At 38.2% G+C, this 16,768-nt stretch overlaps 1 protein-coding gene across 9 annotated transcripts in view; it reads left to right on the top strand.

Annotated features, from left to right (window-relative positions):
* The window catches only part of TBCK (TBC1 domain containing kinase), a 404,858-nt gene that overhangs the window by 208,656 nt on the left and 179,434 nt on the right, over window positions 1–16,768 (top strand). For 8 of the 9 annotated variants that reach the window (XM_053217079.1, XM_027061941.2, XM_027061938.2 and 5 more), the window contains one exon: window positions 9,032–9,344. The exons of the other annotated variant lie outside the window; for it this stretch is intronic. In XM_053217079.1, the coding sequence (XP_053073054.1) occupies window positions 9,032–9,142 (111 nt within the window). In that variant the 3' untranslated portion in view covers window positions 9,143–9,344. Of the gene's footprint in view, window positions 1–9,031; window positions 9,345–16,768 lie in introns of those variants that run through there. 9 annotated transcript variants of the gene reach the window in all.

Genomic DNA, 16,768 nt, shown 5'->3' on the forward strand with positions numbered 1-16,768 from the left:
GAGATTTTCTTAGAATTACGTATAAGAAAGTAAAATAGAAAAGACAAGAGAAATTTATAGTTGCACATGAAATTATTAACATACCTTGTTTTTCACATATGTCTCAAGTTGTCCACATACCACTAAAAATTGCCAAGCTTGAGTGAACAGGAGCTAAGAAGCAAGCATGGAGCCCAAGAGTAGAAAATGAAACTTCCGTTGCATCCTCTTCAAATTCTTTTATCTATTTCAGTTCCTAAACTATGGAAATGAAACTGGAAATGAAACTAACCTTCATCTGACTGCTCTGTGGACTTCTACAGCAAAATTATTACACAGGAGTTTATTATTTACATATTTATAAACTTCATCATCAATATTGTTTGTATAAATTGTGTTTCTTTTATATAGATGCCTTTTAAAAGCACTATTTTTAAAAATGATCTTACCTCTTTCAACTTATACAAGAGTTGAAGAAAGACCCTCCTAGTAAAGAGAAAGAGAAACTAGTATTTGACTCTTACCAGATCCAATTAGATAGTTTTCTTACTATTTGCCTAAAATCCTTTCCCCCTCTTCCACTGGCAATAAAGCAGTATAACCAGTGCCAGGCATAGTTCCTGACATACTGTAGATGATCAAAACATATTTGTTGAATGAATGAATCAGTTCTTCAGTAGATGTTAGAGCAAATGCTATCGATGTGTTAGGCACTGTTCTGGGCATTGGAGAAACAGTAATAGATAAAACAAAGTCCCTCCTTTCATGGAGCTTACAATATTTTGGAAGAGACAGTCAGTAAATATGTATCAATGGGTTATAAATGCTGAAATAAATAAGAATGAGTGGAAAGAGTGCTAGGTGGCTTATTTTCTTTATAAGATGATCGGGGAAGCTCTTATTTTGTGGGAAATGGAAAGTCATCAGAACATGGGGAACAAAGAGTTTTATATGATCTGACTTTTATTTTAATAGATCATTATGGTTGCCTCATAATGAAAGACTGTAGGGTGTGAGGACAGAAGCAGTCAGACAAGAAGTTATTGCTAATCTAAATAGGAGGTGATGGTAGTTTGGCCTAGGAGATGAGATTAAAGGAGTTAAACATGGGGAGTGGAGGAAATGTTTGCAGATTTTCAGATCATATAGGATCTTGTAGATCATGGTAAAGACTTTAGATTTTATTTAAAAAAATAATAATAAAACCAAGAGGCCATTGAAGTGCTTTGAAAAAGAGAGGTTATATGATCTGACTGACATTTTCTAAAGGATCACTCATGTTGTGTAGTGAATAGACCATTGGGGCAGGGAGGGAAGTAGGAGAGCCCAGTTAGGCTAATATGTGGTAATCTATGGAAGAAATAATGATTGCATGGGCTTGTGTGGCAATAGCAGAGGCGGTGATAAGTGATCAGATTCTGAGTATGTTTTGAAAGTTAGAGACTACATTATACTTTGGTAGAGGACAAAAAGGAAATATGTATCCAGGAAGAGTAAAGTTGCCATTTCCTGAGATGGAGAAGCCTTCAGGGAGGAGGTTAGAAGTAAAGATAGAGCAGAAATCGTGTGTTTTCCTTTGAACTGTTAAGTTTGGGAAGCTTATTAGACATCTAAGTAGAGAGATTGAGGAAACAGATTCATGAGTTTAGAGTTCAGGGAAGAAGTTAAAGACATAAATTTAAAGTCATCAGTGTATAGATGGGACTTAAAGCCATGGGGCTAGATGAAATCACTTTGGGGATGAAGGGAGATGGAGAATAGAAGTCAAAAGATAGCAGTGGGACAGAAGTCAGGAAGACAAGGAAAATCCACCAAAGGATACTGGAAAGATCAGCTTATGAGGTAAGAAAATGAGGAGACATTGGTATACTGAAGGCCAATGGAAGAGAGTTTTGAAAAGAGGAAGGTATAATCAATTGTGTAGATGATAATGATGGATCAAGTCAGACTCAGATTGAGTCTTAAGAATTGGATTTGGCAGTGTGACAAAGTGGAGATTATTGCTGATCTTCTTAAGAGTATTTTAGGGGAGTGATGGAGACAAAAGTCTGATTGGAGTGGATTCAAGAGAGAATAGGCTCTCTGCAAAGAAATGAAGAGATAAACGTTTAATTAATTCAACATAATAAATCCTAGACCATTTAATCATTGTTGATGTGCATGCTCCCATTGTTTTTCTCATTGCATAATTAACCATATTCTGGTATGGTTACAGGTCTAGTATGTTATTCCATATAATATTCCACATTAATACCCTGTAATTAACTGTTCTGCTCCTTACTTGTCACAAGTGCCTGTGGTAAGGTATAAGATGATTACTGACCTTATCTTCACCTTTTGGTTTTGCCCTGCTGCTGATTTTACTTCTGTGAGTCAAATAAGAGTATATGGTAGCCACTACCTAATTGTTATTAGATGTTATTACTGTGAAAACCAGTTTTACACCTATGTAGTCATCTTTTTTCAGCAATGAGATATGATTGACACATAGAAATTGTATATATTAAGGGTATACACCTTGACATTTTGATATGTGTATGCATTATGAAATGATCATCACAAGCCAATTAACATACCATCACCTCACATAGTTACCATTTTCTTTCTTTATTTTCTTAGCAAATTTCAAGTAAACCATACAGTGTTATTGTACTTGTCTTAACCATGATTACTATGCTGTACATTGTATCTCCAGAACTTATTCATCTTTCATAACTGAAACTTTGTACCCTTTGACCAACATCTGCCCATCTCCTTTCCCCAAGACTCTCACTCCTATCAACCACCATTCTACTCTCTGCTTCTATGAGTTTGACCATTTTTGATTCCACATATAAGTGAAATCATGCAGTATTTGTCTTTATGTGTCTGGTTTATTTCACTTAGCATAATTCCTCCAGCTTCACCCATATTATCCCAAATGGCAGGATTTCCATTTTTATGGCTTAATAATATTCGTGTGTGTGTGTGTGTGTGTGTGTGTGTGTGTGTGTACACACATTTTCTTTATCCATTATCCATCAATGGACATAGGTTGTTTCCATATCTTGACTATTAGGAATCATTCTACAATAAACATGGGGGTACAAACACCAAAATCCAGATTTCATTTCCTTTGGATACATACTTAGAAGTGGGATTGCTGGATCATATGGTAGTTCTATTTTTAGTTGTTTAAGGAACCTCCACACTGTTTTCCATATATACTGTCCTACTAAAAGTGTACAACGGCTGCCTTAAGTAGTTTATTTAAGAAAGTGAGCCCTTATGTGGGCGCCTGGGTGGCTCAGTTGATTGAGCGTCTGACTACAGCTCAGGTCATGATCTCATAGTTCGTTGGTTCAAGCCCCAAGTTGGGCTCTGTGCTGACAGTGCAGAGCCTGGAGCCTGCTTCAGATTCTGTGTCTCCCTCTCTCTCTCTGCCCCTCCCCCGCTCACACTCTGTCTCTAAGAAATAAATAAACATTAAAAAAACTTTTTTAAGAAAAAAAAAGTAAACTTATGTAGTACTCTTAAGAAAATAAATGTGTTCACTATAAAATATCTAAATACAGAAGACTAGCAGGAGACAGAACACTTATCTCAGTTATGGAAGAAACATAACAAGGATTGAAATGAAAATGACACTTCAAAATTATACTTGACTCCTTTGTCAAGGCAAAAGATCAGTGGAGTATTAGATAAGTCATGCCTACCTCCGTCCTACTACTCCTTGTCACAACTCTGATGTTTCTAATTGGGATCACAGAGGTAAGTCCTTCAAATGATCAAGACAGACCTTTATTAATGATCTCAGAATTTCTTAAATAATCAGGACAGGGCAACACTTGGATTATTTTTAACCCCAGGCCACTCTGTACTCTAGATGTAGAAATCACCCCATATTCTTCTGTTTCTCATCTTCTCTTATCTCATGCTTATTGAGTTCTTCAGCCAAACTTAGAAATAGGTGCATAATTTTCAAGAGGTATCAGCCCCACCCCAACCACATAGTGCCAGAAATGCTAAATGGACACCATATTTTCAGGGTCAAAAGAATACATAGGACTAATTCAGCATCAACCTCACATCCATAAAACCAAGAAAATGAAATTACCACAGCTGTTCATTACAGGATAATTTGCCAGTTCCTTTATTCAGTTCTATGTCCAACCAAAAGTAATATTTTCATATCCTAAATTTAGCAGTATTTTGAAGGAAAGGAATGGACAAATAAAATGGAAGAGAGAAAAATACCTCAGTTTGAGCTTCCCCAGAGTGTTCATAAATTCCCGGCAATTATCAGGTTCCCACTACAAACTTAACACTCACAAGGCCAAAGTTTCACATAAGGAAACTTAATTGTCCTGCAATGTGCTCCTTTCAGAATCTTGCAGAACTCCAGTTTTCTTAGCTGCCTGTGGGGTCTACCCAAAACTGTGTCCTGGGACACCAGGTGAGAAACAACATGATCCTGTTCTGTGCTCCTGTTAAATCTTACCCATACTCAGCCTTAATTTCTTGGCCTTAATTAAGCTATACTATTCTGTAGCAGACCAGAATATCCCTTTTCTCCACTCATTCTCCTCCTACAATAGAACTTGACTTCCACTGGACAAGTGTACCAGCCTCTTAATCCAAGCTAAGATGAAAGAGAGAAAATAAAACAGAGTGTCACCCAACAAAAGCCTGCCACATTCAGACAGCACTGTTTTGAGGTGCACCTACCTAAGCCTTAGAAATGAAAAGCACCACCAGATCCTGCTAACCAGAGGAATGACAAAAATGTGAGTGCTCTGCCCTCTCCACATGGGAGTACTACCCACAAGAAATGCAGCTGCCTCTGTAGTGTTTGGGTCCCCAAATCCTATCCCAGCAAATACCAGATCCTGCCAACTCCACATGGGATATACATATCAGCTGGTTGTGCAGTTTGAAGAACCCCATTCTCTCCACATGGGACTTGGCCTCACAAACTCCAGCCCTACAAACATGACAGTCTCTTTTAGTGCAAAGTGACTTGCTCTCCATTCAAGAGTATACCTATAAAAATTACAGTTTGAGGTCTCAGACAAACCTGACTAGCAAATGAACCCTATTATCCAGTAAAATGATTCTCAGTGCTGGCTACACAATAGAATCACCTGGGAAGCTTCAATACAAAACCCAGTGTTGGAGCTGTACTCCAGAAATTTTGCTTCTTACTAATCTGGAGGGGGTCTGGATATCACTGTTTACTAAAATCACTCAGATGATTCTAAAAGCTCCATAACCACTGGTCCAATATGATATCCTCCCACTCCTGCCAAGGATATTGCTCAGCGAGTCTAGGTTTGTGACTTCTGTTTGAGGCCAGGCATCTCCCTCAGCTGCAGCTGCAAAGCTACACTAGATCCTTCATCACCAAAGTCCAGTAAATGTGTATGTTAACTCCCGAAAGCTGCCAGAGCCCTGCCAGATGAAGAGTCAAAGATGGACGAAACGCAGAACGCTACATGCCTGGTTCTCCTCTGTTCCACCGCATATCTTCTCAATGAGTGATGTGGTTTTTTCACGCTGTGGAAACCACCCCTATGCATTCACAGCCCTTTCTTTCCTCCCTAACCTGTCAGACTACAGCCACAGAGAATACTATCTGATCCACACTTGTGGCTGTCACATCAATAAAAGAGGGCTGGGGAGGGGGGAAATCTCCCTTAACGTACCCTGCCCTTGTACTTGTATAACCGCCACACTACTTGTTGTCGGTTACTACCTCCTTCTCTGATCTATAAACACTGCAAAAACTGCAGCAGTGCCTGGTATGTGGTAGGTGCTCACTACAGTGTTTGAGAAATGAATGAATAGATGGAGACGAGGAGCTGCTGCCCTGGTAGGAGTGGAAAAGATGCACTCGTGCCTTCACTGTTAGGGGCCGATATTTAACATGGATAATTGCAGCCGCAAGCCCAGGAGCAGAACTCACAATCTTAACCTGAAAACTCAGCGCTGGCGCTTTTTCTTTCACTTAAGCACAGCCTTGCTTTTCAAGGCACCTAAACATTTGCCATCTCCTTGTATTCCATTTCTACTTTTCTTCTTAGACCTCCCACGTAGCGACGCCCTAATTGTTCCAAAGCGCTCAGTTCTGCCTGCTTTGCCTTTACCGTTTCCAGCTCAACAGCAGCCTAGTTGTTATGTCCCTCCAAACAATAACAGTGGGAACTCTGTCCAGATCTACAGCATAGTTTCAGAGATTACTTAAATGTGCAGTAGTCAGTCCTTCCTTATTCGTTTTCTGACTTCTACAGTGTTTTAAAAGTATTGAATGCTAAGACTGCTTATCCACAAGGTCTTTTCAGTAATGGTATGTTTATCTTAGAATTCCGGCCTACATGGTAATTGTATTGCTGCATGTGGGAGAACGAAGCAAAGATGTTTCAGTAATCATACAGTATCAGCGACCATGTTGCCTGCACTTGACTCAGAGTAGATGAATCCGGTGCCTCTGCTCATTAGGACTTAGGTTCAAAGAAAAATAAGCAAGAACAGCATGAAGACCAGCTCACATTAGTGGTCTAGCTCACTTGATACCTTTTGAAATATAGATGCACTATTTCTCTTCAACATTAATTACTATTAAGGATAACTTCAGGTGACTAAAAGAGTACAGGATCTGAAATGTTAATAGCCATTCGAATCTATTAAGGCACTGCAGAGAATGAGGGAAAAGATAAGTGGGGTCAGCACTATTAAGATCCATTTCTGTGAGTTGTTTTGAAGATTGTTAAAGATCCAAGTCCAGCACCATCTATACCACCTACTTACTGGTACCGTCATCATTTTGGCTTTAGTTGCTGTTTTTCAAGATACTGTCCTCAGACTACCTGCTTTAGAATCCTCTAGTGATGTATGTTTAAAACAACAACCACCACCACAACAACAAAATCACACTCTTGAGCCCCAGATCAATAAAGCAGAATCCCAGGGCTCCTGGGTGGCTCCGTCGGTTAAACGTCTGACTTCAGCTCAGGTCATGATCTCCCAGTTTGTGACTTCGAGCCCCGCATCAGGCTCTGTGCTGACAGCTCAGAGCCTGGAGCCTGCTTCGGATTCTGTGTCTCCCCTTCTCTCTGCCTGCCCCACCCCCCATGTTCATGCTCTGTCTCTGTTTCTCAATAATTAGTAAACGTTAAGAAAATTTTTAAAAAAATAAATAAAGTGGAATACCTGGGGTTGAGGCCTTGAATTGATCCTGACCAAACCACTCAGCTGTTGAACCGTAAGGTCTCCAGACTGCTGGCTCGAGACTTTACCAGCTGTTAGGCTTCAGATACTCCCAGTAGCACTGTCAATAGGCATTATTCATTTTTCTTCAAGGATCTGAGATTAGGTTATGACAAAGTAATTGAAAAGAATGTGAGGACACAAATACCCAAGGAGGAGGAATAGGACACCACCAAGGGGAGGAAATGGAAATAGAATGGCCAGAGTCCAAGAAAACCCTTCTTTCCTTCATCGTTTTGTGCCAGGTTATATGTCATTTGTCAGACTTTAGTCCAGTCTAACAAGCATATTTTGACTGTCATGTGCCAGGTGCTAGAGATAAAAGGAAACAGAACAGTCTCACTGTCCTAGGGGAGTTTACAGTTTGGTAGAGAAAGCAGGCTCTTAAATGAGCAACTCAAATAAACATGGAAAGCAAAAGACAGAGATTTTGCCCAAGAAATTTTGGGGGCTGAGAAGAGGGGATTTGTAAGGGAGACCTAATGTGTAGAGAAGAAATTGCCTGAGTAGGGACACAAGTAGAAATTAGGCTGGTGGGGGATAAGTAGGTGGCTTTTGAGGAAGAACTAAAAGATATCCTGGAGCTGGTGGGAAATAACTATTCCCAACAAAGGGAAACTTGCACAACCAAAATGCTTTGAATCCTAAAGTGATCTCATTTTTATTGGGATTGACAAGCAGTTGAGGACTGCTTTATCATAAGGTTGAGGGAATGGAGAAAGATAACCAATGATTCTGGATAGGTAGACATGGGCCAAGTCAAGGAGATGTGTGTGGATGTCTTGATAACTTTTTTTGAATGTTTATTTATTTATTTTGAGATATAGGGGAGCAGAGAGAAAGGGATAGAATCCCAGCAGGCTCTGCGCTGTTAGTGCAGAGCCCAGTGGGGGGCTCGATCCGTGAGATCATGATCTGAGCTAAAATCAAGATTCAGACACTCAGCTGACTGAGTCATCCAGGTGCCCTGTGTCTTGATAACTTTTCAATGTCCTGTTTTGGTAGCCATCTAGAAGATGTCCTAGATCAGTCTTTAGAATTCATTCCAAGTTTATGGTCTCAAACTGTTCATTGAAGTGGCTCCAGAAACATGTTACAGCAAGGTTATGGGCCCTCTCTGGGACATTATATATGGAATTGCAGTAACTAATAAGTTGACAGTAATGTCAAAAATTATTCAAATGTCAAATAGATTTGAGAATGTTTTGACTATCACTGGAAGAATACATGAAAAATAGTGATATTAATGTGGAAAGAGAAACTGAGAAGAGAGGTAGGAGGAATTTACTTCTCACTATATACCTTTTATATTGTTTGGATATTTATCATGTATATTTATTGCCTATCCCAACAAGTTTAAAAGAGAACTAAAGAGACATATTTATCCCAAAGCATAAAGAGCTGTCAACATGTTAAATGGTTATTTGATTTACATTAAAAGCCCAGTTAATGATTCATTGATACAACAATGACAGCGATAGTATTATGAAAGTAGTTTTGTCTTGGGGTGCCTATTTGACTCAGTTGGTTAAGCATCCGACTCTTGATTTGGCTTAGGTCATGAACTCAGAGTTTGTGAGATGTAGCCCCATATAGGGCTATGTGCTGACAGCACGGAACCTGCTTGGAATTCTCTCTCTCCCTTCTCTCTGCCCCTCCCTTACTCATCCTCTCTCTCTCTCTCTCTCTCTCTCTCAAAATAATAATAAAAAAAAAGTTTTGTCTTTCACAGCTTGAGAAATAAATTGGAATTAGAGAAGTACAGATTTTGTATATCCTCTATAAATTTGGCCTTTTTTTTTTCCAGTTCGCAGCTCACCTTGTGAAGATGAAATATCCAAGAATATGTATTCTCGATGGCGGCATTAATAAGATCAAGCCAACAGGCCTCCTCACCGTCCCATCTCCTCAAATATGAAGAACCAAGAAAGAGTGTGATAGTCAAAAGGACAGAGTGGTATCAGCCCCCAACAGCACAACTCTTCACAGCCTTACCTCTCTTCGACAGAACTAGACTTCCAGATTGTTGCATTTCCATAAAGTTTTGTCATGAAACATTTTTTTAAATCTCATAACCCACATGCTCAGCTATCCAGGCAATAAACTTGACTGTACATGTATTGCCGAAAGAATTTTCTTAACAGTGAAATCCGATCATGTATTTTTACCTCAGTGCAGCACAAAGCCAGAGGAATTCAGCTGACAAGGCAGATTTAGCATTATCAAGAAATCTCAACTGCACTGAAAAAGCTGTCTCCCGTTGCACTGAACAGACAGTCCTAACAAAGGTATTATTTAGAAACGTAGACTGAATGGGGGTTGCAGTCATCTTTCCATCATAATGAAAAGTAAAAAGCTATTCACAATATATTCCTTATAAGTAAATGCTATATTTGGTAACTCATTTTTGGCCCAGACAGATCGTGTGTGTGTATGTGTGTGTGTGTGTGTGTGTGTTGCTTAGGAAAAGAATTAGCCTACTGAAGAAAGTAATAATAATTCACTTACAGAAACATTGAAGTCAGAAGCCATTCACATTAGATAGAACATTATTCAGCTCCTATAGCAGAGAAACCCAAAATAACAGTGACTTAAAAAAAAAAAAGAGTGACTTAAACAAACTAGAACTGCATTTCTCCCATAAAAGTCTGCATAATGAGTCTAGGGCTAGTATATCGGTTTCATAATCATTAAGAACGCAGGTATCTTTTCACATTGCTTTACCACCCTCAACAGGTGATTTCTATCTCATGGATCAAGATGGCTGCTTAGCTCAAACCATCACATACATGCCATTTAGAAGGAAGGGAATAAAGGAGGAGGAAGGCAGAGAGGAGGGAAGGAAAGATATAGGAAAGGAGGAAAAGAGAAAGAAGAGAAGGAAGAGAACTTTCTTTCTCTTTAAAGGCACAAACCATAAGTTGCACATACTAGTTTGCTTATATACCATTGACCAGAACTCAGATGTGTGGCCACACATAGCTATAAGGAAAACAGGAATATAATCTTTTACCCAGGTAAAAAAATTTATTATTTTTTTAAGTTTTAATTTTTTTAAAATGTATTAAACATGTATTATTATTATTTTATAATTTTTTAATGTTTATTTATTTTCGAGAGAGAGAGAGGGACAGAGCGTGACCGGGGGAAGGGCAGAGAGGGAGAGGGAGGCACAGAATCTGAAACATGCTCCAGGCTCTGAGCTGTCAGCACAGAGCCAGACACGAGGCTCGAACTCGGGCCGAGTTCAACCTAGGCTGAAGTCAGATGCTTAACCAACTGAGTCACCCAGGCACCCCCATGTATTATTATTATTAAAGTTATTATTACTGTGTGGGAAGAGGAGAACACATATTGAAAAGCAATTAGCAGCTCTGCCACATTATTCTAAAAATTAAGTACACTTAGCATAACACTCTCCAGTTCCATCCACGTTGCTACAATAAATTTCATATAATAAAAAAAATAAATTAAAAAATGAAAAAAAGTACAGTACTTCATTGACTCTAAGACCTATCACAATTTTATGTACCATAAATAAAAAACAGCCAAATAAACTGGACCTACCATCAATTATAAGATGCATTCGCATTCAGAAATGTGAAAAAATATGCATCTTAGAATTATTGAAATATAGTACCTTTCTTGATTACCTTCAATTTTGACTAAGAAGTGGGTTTTTTTCATCTTTAACTTATATTCCTGTTCAGTGTTAGGACTACCTAGGTATACAACGTTTGAATAAGAGCCTTAATTCAACTCTCTGACTGTGGTTTTATTGTTGCTATTTGTTTTGATTTTTTGCATCTACTTTTTTACTGAGATATAATTTACATACCATAAAATTCACCCTTTTAAAATGTACAACTCATTGGCTTTTAGTATATTCACAAAATTGTGCAATCATCACTACTATCTAATTCCAGAACATTTTTATTCTCCAAAAAAGAAATCTGTATCTATTAGCAGTCATTCACCATTAATCACCCCCCCCAAGCACTTTGATTTAATGTTTGTATATGGAGTGAGATAGGTATCCAACTTCGTTCTTGGCGTGTGGATATCAAGTTCTCCCAGAGGCTATGTAATTTTATTTGTTTTTCTTATTGAATTATACTTAGTCATTCACCAAATATGTTTTAAGTACCCATTAGGTGCAAGACACTGACATAACTGGTGGTTATATCATTCTGTGACCCCTACATAATATACAAAGAAAAAATGTGAGAATAATAAGAAAATTTTACCACTGTTTCCCTAATAGCATTTTGAGGTCATCATCTACCATGGTAAGGGAAATATCATTAAGTTCTCCCTCCCTTTTCTTTAATCTTTGATGACTTATCTGACTTCCTAGTCATAACGCAGCACTCATGCTCATTCAGAAGGGGTGGTTCTGAGTTTTAGGTTTGCCTTACTGAGAAAGCAAAGAAGGATGGAAGGGTGAGGATTTGACTGAATGGGCTGGTAGGCTAGGGGAAGATGAAGACCTGAGTGTTGAGGAGAGCTTCAAGAGAAGATAATAGTAGCCAGCCTCCATCACAATTTTGCATTTGATATTTCTTAAAACTTGATACATTTAGGCTTAATTTTTAAATGAGTTTTTTTAAACATTCAAATTATGAATATTTAATATTCTCAACAGTAAAATAAGAAAGAGCATACAATCACTGCCATGTTTATGTGCAGGGCATGTTATTTGGTGGCAGATAGTTTCCACAAAGTTGACCTCAACAACTATCTGTTGAATTAAACCTATATGACCCACGACTTATAGAGGTCCTTTGTAATATCTCACTGACTCCTACACTGTCACTATCAGTACTGTTTGTTTCTGGCAACAGCAGTCCCTTTCCCTCTGTCTGGAATGCCCTTACTACCACAACCAGCTACACACACACACACACACACACACACACACACATAAATCCTTCAGAATCCAATAGCACCTCCAGTCTTCTGGGACTTCCCCATGCTACGTTAAAAGCCTTAAAACTATCAAAACATTCCATTCATACTTCTAATAATAGACTTATTGCATAATTTTGCAATTATCTGTTCACATTTGGAGCCCATCCTTAAGGTCAAAGACCATAATTTATACTTCTTTTTGTAGTCAGCAACCCACTACACTGGAGCTGCTTGTTAAGTGTAAAATTCAATTGAATCTCTTGCTTAGAGATTTTAGGATCTATATAGATAGAAGAAAAACCGGGAAATTTTTTTCAAGTGCCAAATTTATCTGGTACCTGACAATTTATAAAATAAACTGAAATCTCAATTCACTAAGTGAAGAACAAATCTCTAATGCTCTACCCAGCTCTAAAATTCTATAATTATAGAAGTCGGAACAAGTAACTTCCAACACCAGAGTAAACTAAGTTAGTTGCTTCCCCTCTCCAAGGCATCTAAATGCTAAATTAAAAAAGAATATTAAAAATGTCTAATACTTAACCAAGTTTGAAAGAAACAAATTCCTTGATGTCAGATTTGAACAGAAACTGAAACACTGTCAGATATCAGATATCAATATAGACCCCAGGAACTGTGGTTTTTACATGCACATAGGGTTAAAAGACAGCCTCGCCTGCCTTCTGTTAGGGAATTTCTATTGACTACACAGTGGCAGTCTCAAAGAACTCTTCGCTCCATGAAATGACTAAAAAAACTTCCTACCAAACCAAGGAAGGTACAGGAGAGATTGTCCTGATATTCTGAATAAAGAAAAACAAATCTGTTGTGGACAGATGGAGGCGTTCAATGGAAAGGCTGGGCTAAGTCCCCAAATTAGAACAGGTTTTAAGGCATGTGTTCATCTGACTAAAAATGAGAACAATGAATTATATCAAACTTTTGGAAAGCATAGATGGTGCCAGATCTTTGTTTGACTCCTATTTCCTTCTCCAAATAGTTCCATAAAAATACAGTTGGCTCTCCAACTACACAGGGGTTAGAGGCACTGACCCCCACATAGTTGAAAATCTGTTTGCAACTTTTGACTGCCTACTGTTAACCAGAAGTCTTACCAATATCATACAATCTAGTAACACATATTTTATATATTATATGTATTATATTCTGTATTCTTATGATAGAGTAAGCTAGAGAAAAGAAAATGTTAAGAAAATCATAAAGAAGAGAAAATACGTTTACAGTACTATACTGTATTTATGAAAAAAAAAATCCACATGTAAGTGGACCTACCTGCACAGTTCAAACTAATGCTGTTCAAGGGTCAACTGTACTTCTTTATAGATTAATGTCAAAACTATGGTACAGCCTCTGGGGGCACCTGGGTGGCTCAGTCAGTTAAGCATTCAACTCTTGATCTCGGCTCAGGTCATGATCTCATGGTTCATGAGTTTGAACCCCACATCGGGCTCTGTGCTGAGAATGTGGAGAGGCTGCTTGGGATTCCCTCCCCCTCTCTTACCCCTCCCCCCGTTTGTGCACTCTCTGTCTCTCTCTCTCTAGAGCTAAATGAATAAAAACTTAATTTTTTTTTTTTTTTAAGTATGGTACAGGGGCACCTGGGTGGCTCAGTCAGTTGAGTGTCCAACTTCGGTTCGGGTCATGCTCTCATGGTTCATGAGTTCAAGCCCCACTCCGGGCTCGCTGCTGTCAGCCTGTCCGCACAGAGCCCACTTCAGATCCTCTGTCCTCCTCTCCCTGCCCCTCTCCTGCTTGCATTCTCCCCCAAAATAAATAAATATATGTATTTTTAAGTATGGTACAGCCTCTCTGAAAGATCCCATGCAGCAGTTTCCTCTGGTAAAATCCACTCTACAGAAAGGACTGTTCCCTTGCCTGCTGTAGGGTTGATGGATGTTTTGCTGTATCGGAGTCATGAATAGTCACCTCATGAGTGACATATGGATGGCTCCATATATACCTGTTGTTAACCAAATAATGCAGTTTTCTTGGTAAACATTCATTAAGCCAAAGAGTAGAAGCAAAACAAGAATATTTATGATGGATTTTTGTTTGGGCATTCAGTCTCAAGACTGAATACCCTTCACAACTACCACCTTAGATTTTATGTGGAAAGATAACAGAGAAGTGTTATAAACCGTAATGTCTGACACTAGCAATTGCTCACACACAAACCTTAGGGTTTGTAATCCAGTTTTATCTCATTTAATATTAGAAAGAGTACACATTATAAGTAAGCTATTTTTAAAGTTGGCCATATTTTTTTAAGTTTCATGTATTTATATCTTTGAGTAATTTTCTTGTTAATGCCTTATGATAGATGCTTGTCACATGAAGACTAAACTTGGATCTTGGCAAATTGAGTATTCTTTAGATAGACTGTGATATTTGTAGCTTCTATCATGACTTCCAGGCCTCATGTCTCCTTCGATTGACATTCTTTAATATTTTTTTCTCCTCCCTTTCTTTCAGAGGACACATTTTTAGTTTGCATTCTCTGCAGCATTGTGATAATCCTGTTCTGTTCAAATGCTCACTGTGACCAGTAAACAGTGCATGGATGAGTACCAAGTCACCGTAGTGCCAACATTCCTGGATATTATATATTAATCCTCTGGGTGATGGAAGGTAAAACACTGTCCTGAGGTGGCTTAAAACTAATCTTAGAGCTATAACAAATGCATTTAAAGCATTAGATCAGATTCTAAATATTATATCCTGCCACTCTAAAAGATATGGCTTTTGAAGATATTACTATCTTTATATAGATCTATGACTTTAAAAAACAGTACATGGGTTACCATTCTTTTGAAAAACTTTAAAAGCATTGAAAGCTGAGACAATCCAGGCATTAATTTTCTCATTACCTCTGGAAATTTATTTTTGTTTCTCATTATTACTTTTTTCTCAACTACATTAGCATATTTTCAGTCCTTTAAGGTAGAATAACTTATTATTTTAAGATATATAGTGTGCTCAAACTGGCTCCTAGTGGCTTGAAACAGCCAAATATACCCATTTCTTCCCAACTCTATATTCAATGACCTCGCACTGGTAGCTTAAAATTAGCCACAGCAGGAGTATTTACACCACAGAAATGGCAAACATCACAAATTGTGACTTTCTTTTTATTCTTTTTTTTTTTAATCCAGGTAGTTATATTTACCAGCAAACCATAGATTTTAACCATCCTATGGTCATTATGTTGTCTAGAGATGACAAATCATGAAGGTAAAAGGAATTTTAAAGATCATCCCATCCAAGCATCATTGTTTCACACAATAAGAACAGTGAAGCAATTTTGCAAAAATCACACAGCCAGTAAAGGACAGATCCAAAATTACAATTCTGCTTTCTCATTGATTCCTAATCCATTTCTTTGTCCATTACATATAGATAGAGAAGGTAAAAGACATCAATTTCAACCCATTACACATTCATTACAGATCAACTTTAGGTGTGGCTCTGTGTTATATGATGCATGGGATACAAAAATGAAAAGCTAAACATGTTGATTAAACTCACTGTTGACTATATGACATAGAAGTGCCACTTAATATCAGCTCCTAGCAGATGCCACTCTCACTGCCCCTGTCATATTCACCATTCACAAGTAAAGATTCCTCCCCAGCAAAATAATAGAAGTAGTCAGGTTAAGGGGAGAACCACTGTTCTGAGGAACTGTTGCTATGTACTGTGTTACCCCTTCACCTCCAAGACAACATTACCCAAACACATCCCTAGTAGAAAACCACATTGTCTCTGCCTACAGTCATATCCTTTATACACAGGGTCAAAGTTGGTGTCCAATCATTGTCTTCTATTTCTTAGCTAGGGACTAGGCCCAAAGGATTGGGAAAGTCCTTGTGTCAGCCTCCCAGTCAGGTGTGGAAAGCTGAGAACTAGCAGGGAGGGGGTAACTGGTTTCTAAGTCCCTTAATCATGAAATAGAAGAAATAGAGGTCATTTAGGTCATTTTCTAACTTAAAAAATTATTTTTATGCACTGAGATAAAATATCCTGATAATTTATTACTTGTCAGATAGCATATCTTTTCTAAAATTATCTTTAAGATCATTAATAATCCCATGTACCATGTATTCATTGTCATGGACACCATATAGGGTCATTACAGATCTGAAAGGCATGTGAAGAATATGACTACCGGATTGAGGCCAAATGACACAGAGACTATTTGCATAGTGAGGTACCACCAAGAAGAAGAATCTTTTTTTTTTAATGGATAGTGAGGATTAAAAACAATCTCTGCATTCACACAATATCATTAATTGTATATGGCAATACAGATGACAGGATAAAGCATATCTAACATAACGCAGTGTCCAGTGTGACCATTTCAACTCCTTGTTCTGAGCCTATTTCCTGTTTACAGAGATTTCAAGAGATTCTTATCCCCAAAGTGTTGTCCACCCTGTCCCCCACCTGCCCTAACCTGACTGTGCTCTGCTTATGACTGAGATCTGCCTTGGGATGAAGGCCTACCCTTAGCAACTAGTGTAAACAGGCAGAATCCATTTTCAGGAACATACCCATTTACTACTGTGTAGAAAAAAAAAAGTTATCACACAACATCAATTCAGAGGTAGGACAT

The sequence above is a fragment of the Acinonyx jubatus genome, chromosome B1 (genome assembly GCF_027475565.1).
Source record: "Acinonyx jubatus isolate Ajub_Pintada_27869175 chromosome B1, VMU_Ajub_asm_v1.0, whole genome shotgun sequence".
Lineage (NCBI taxonomy): Eukaryota > Metazoa > Chordata > Mammalia > Carnivora > Felidae > Acinonyx > Acinonyx jubatus.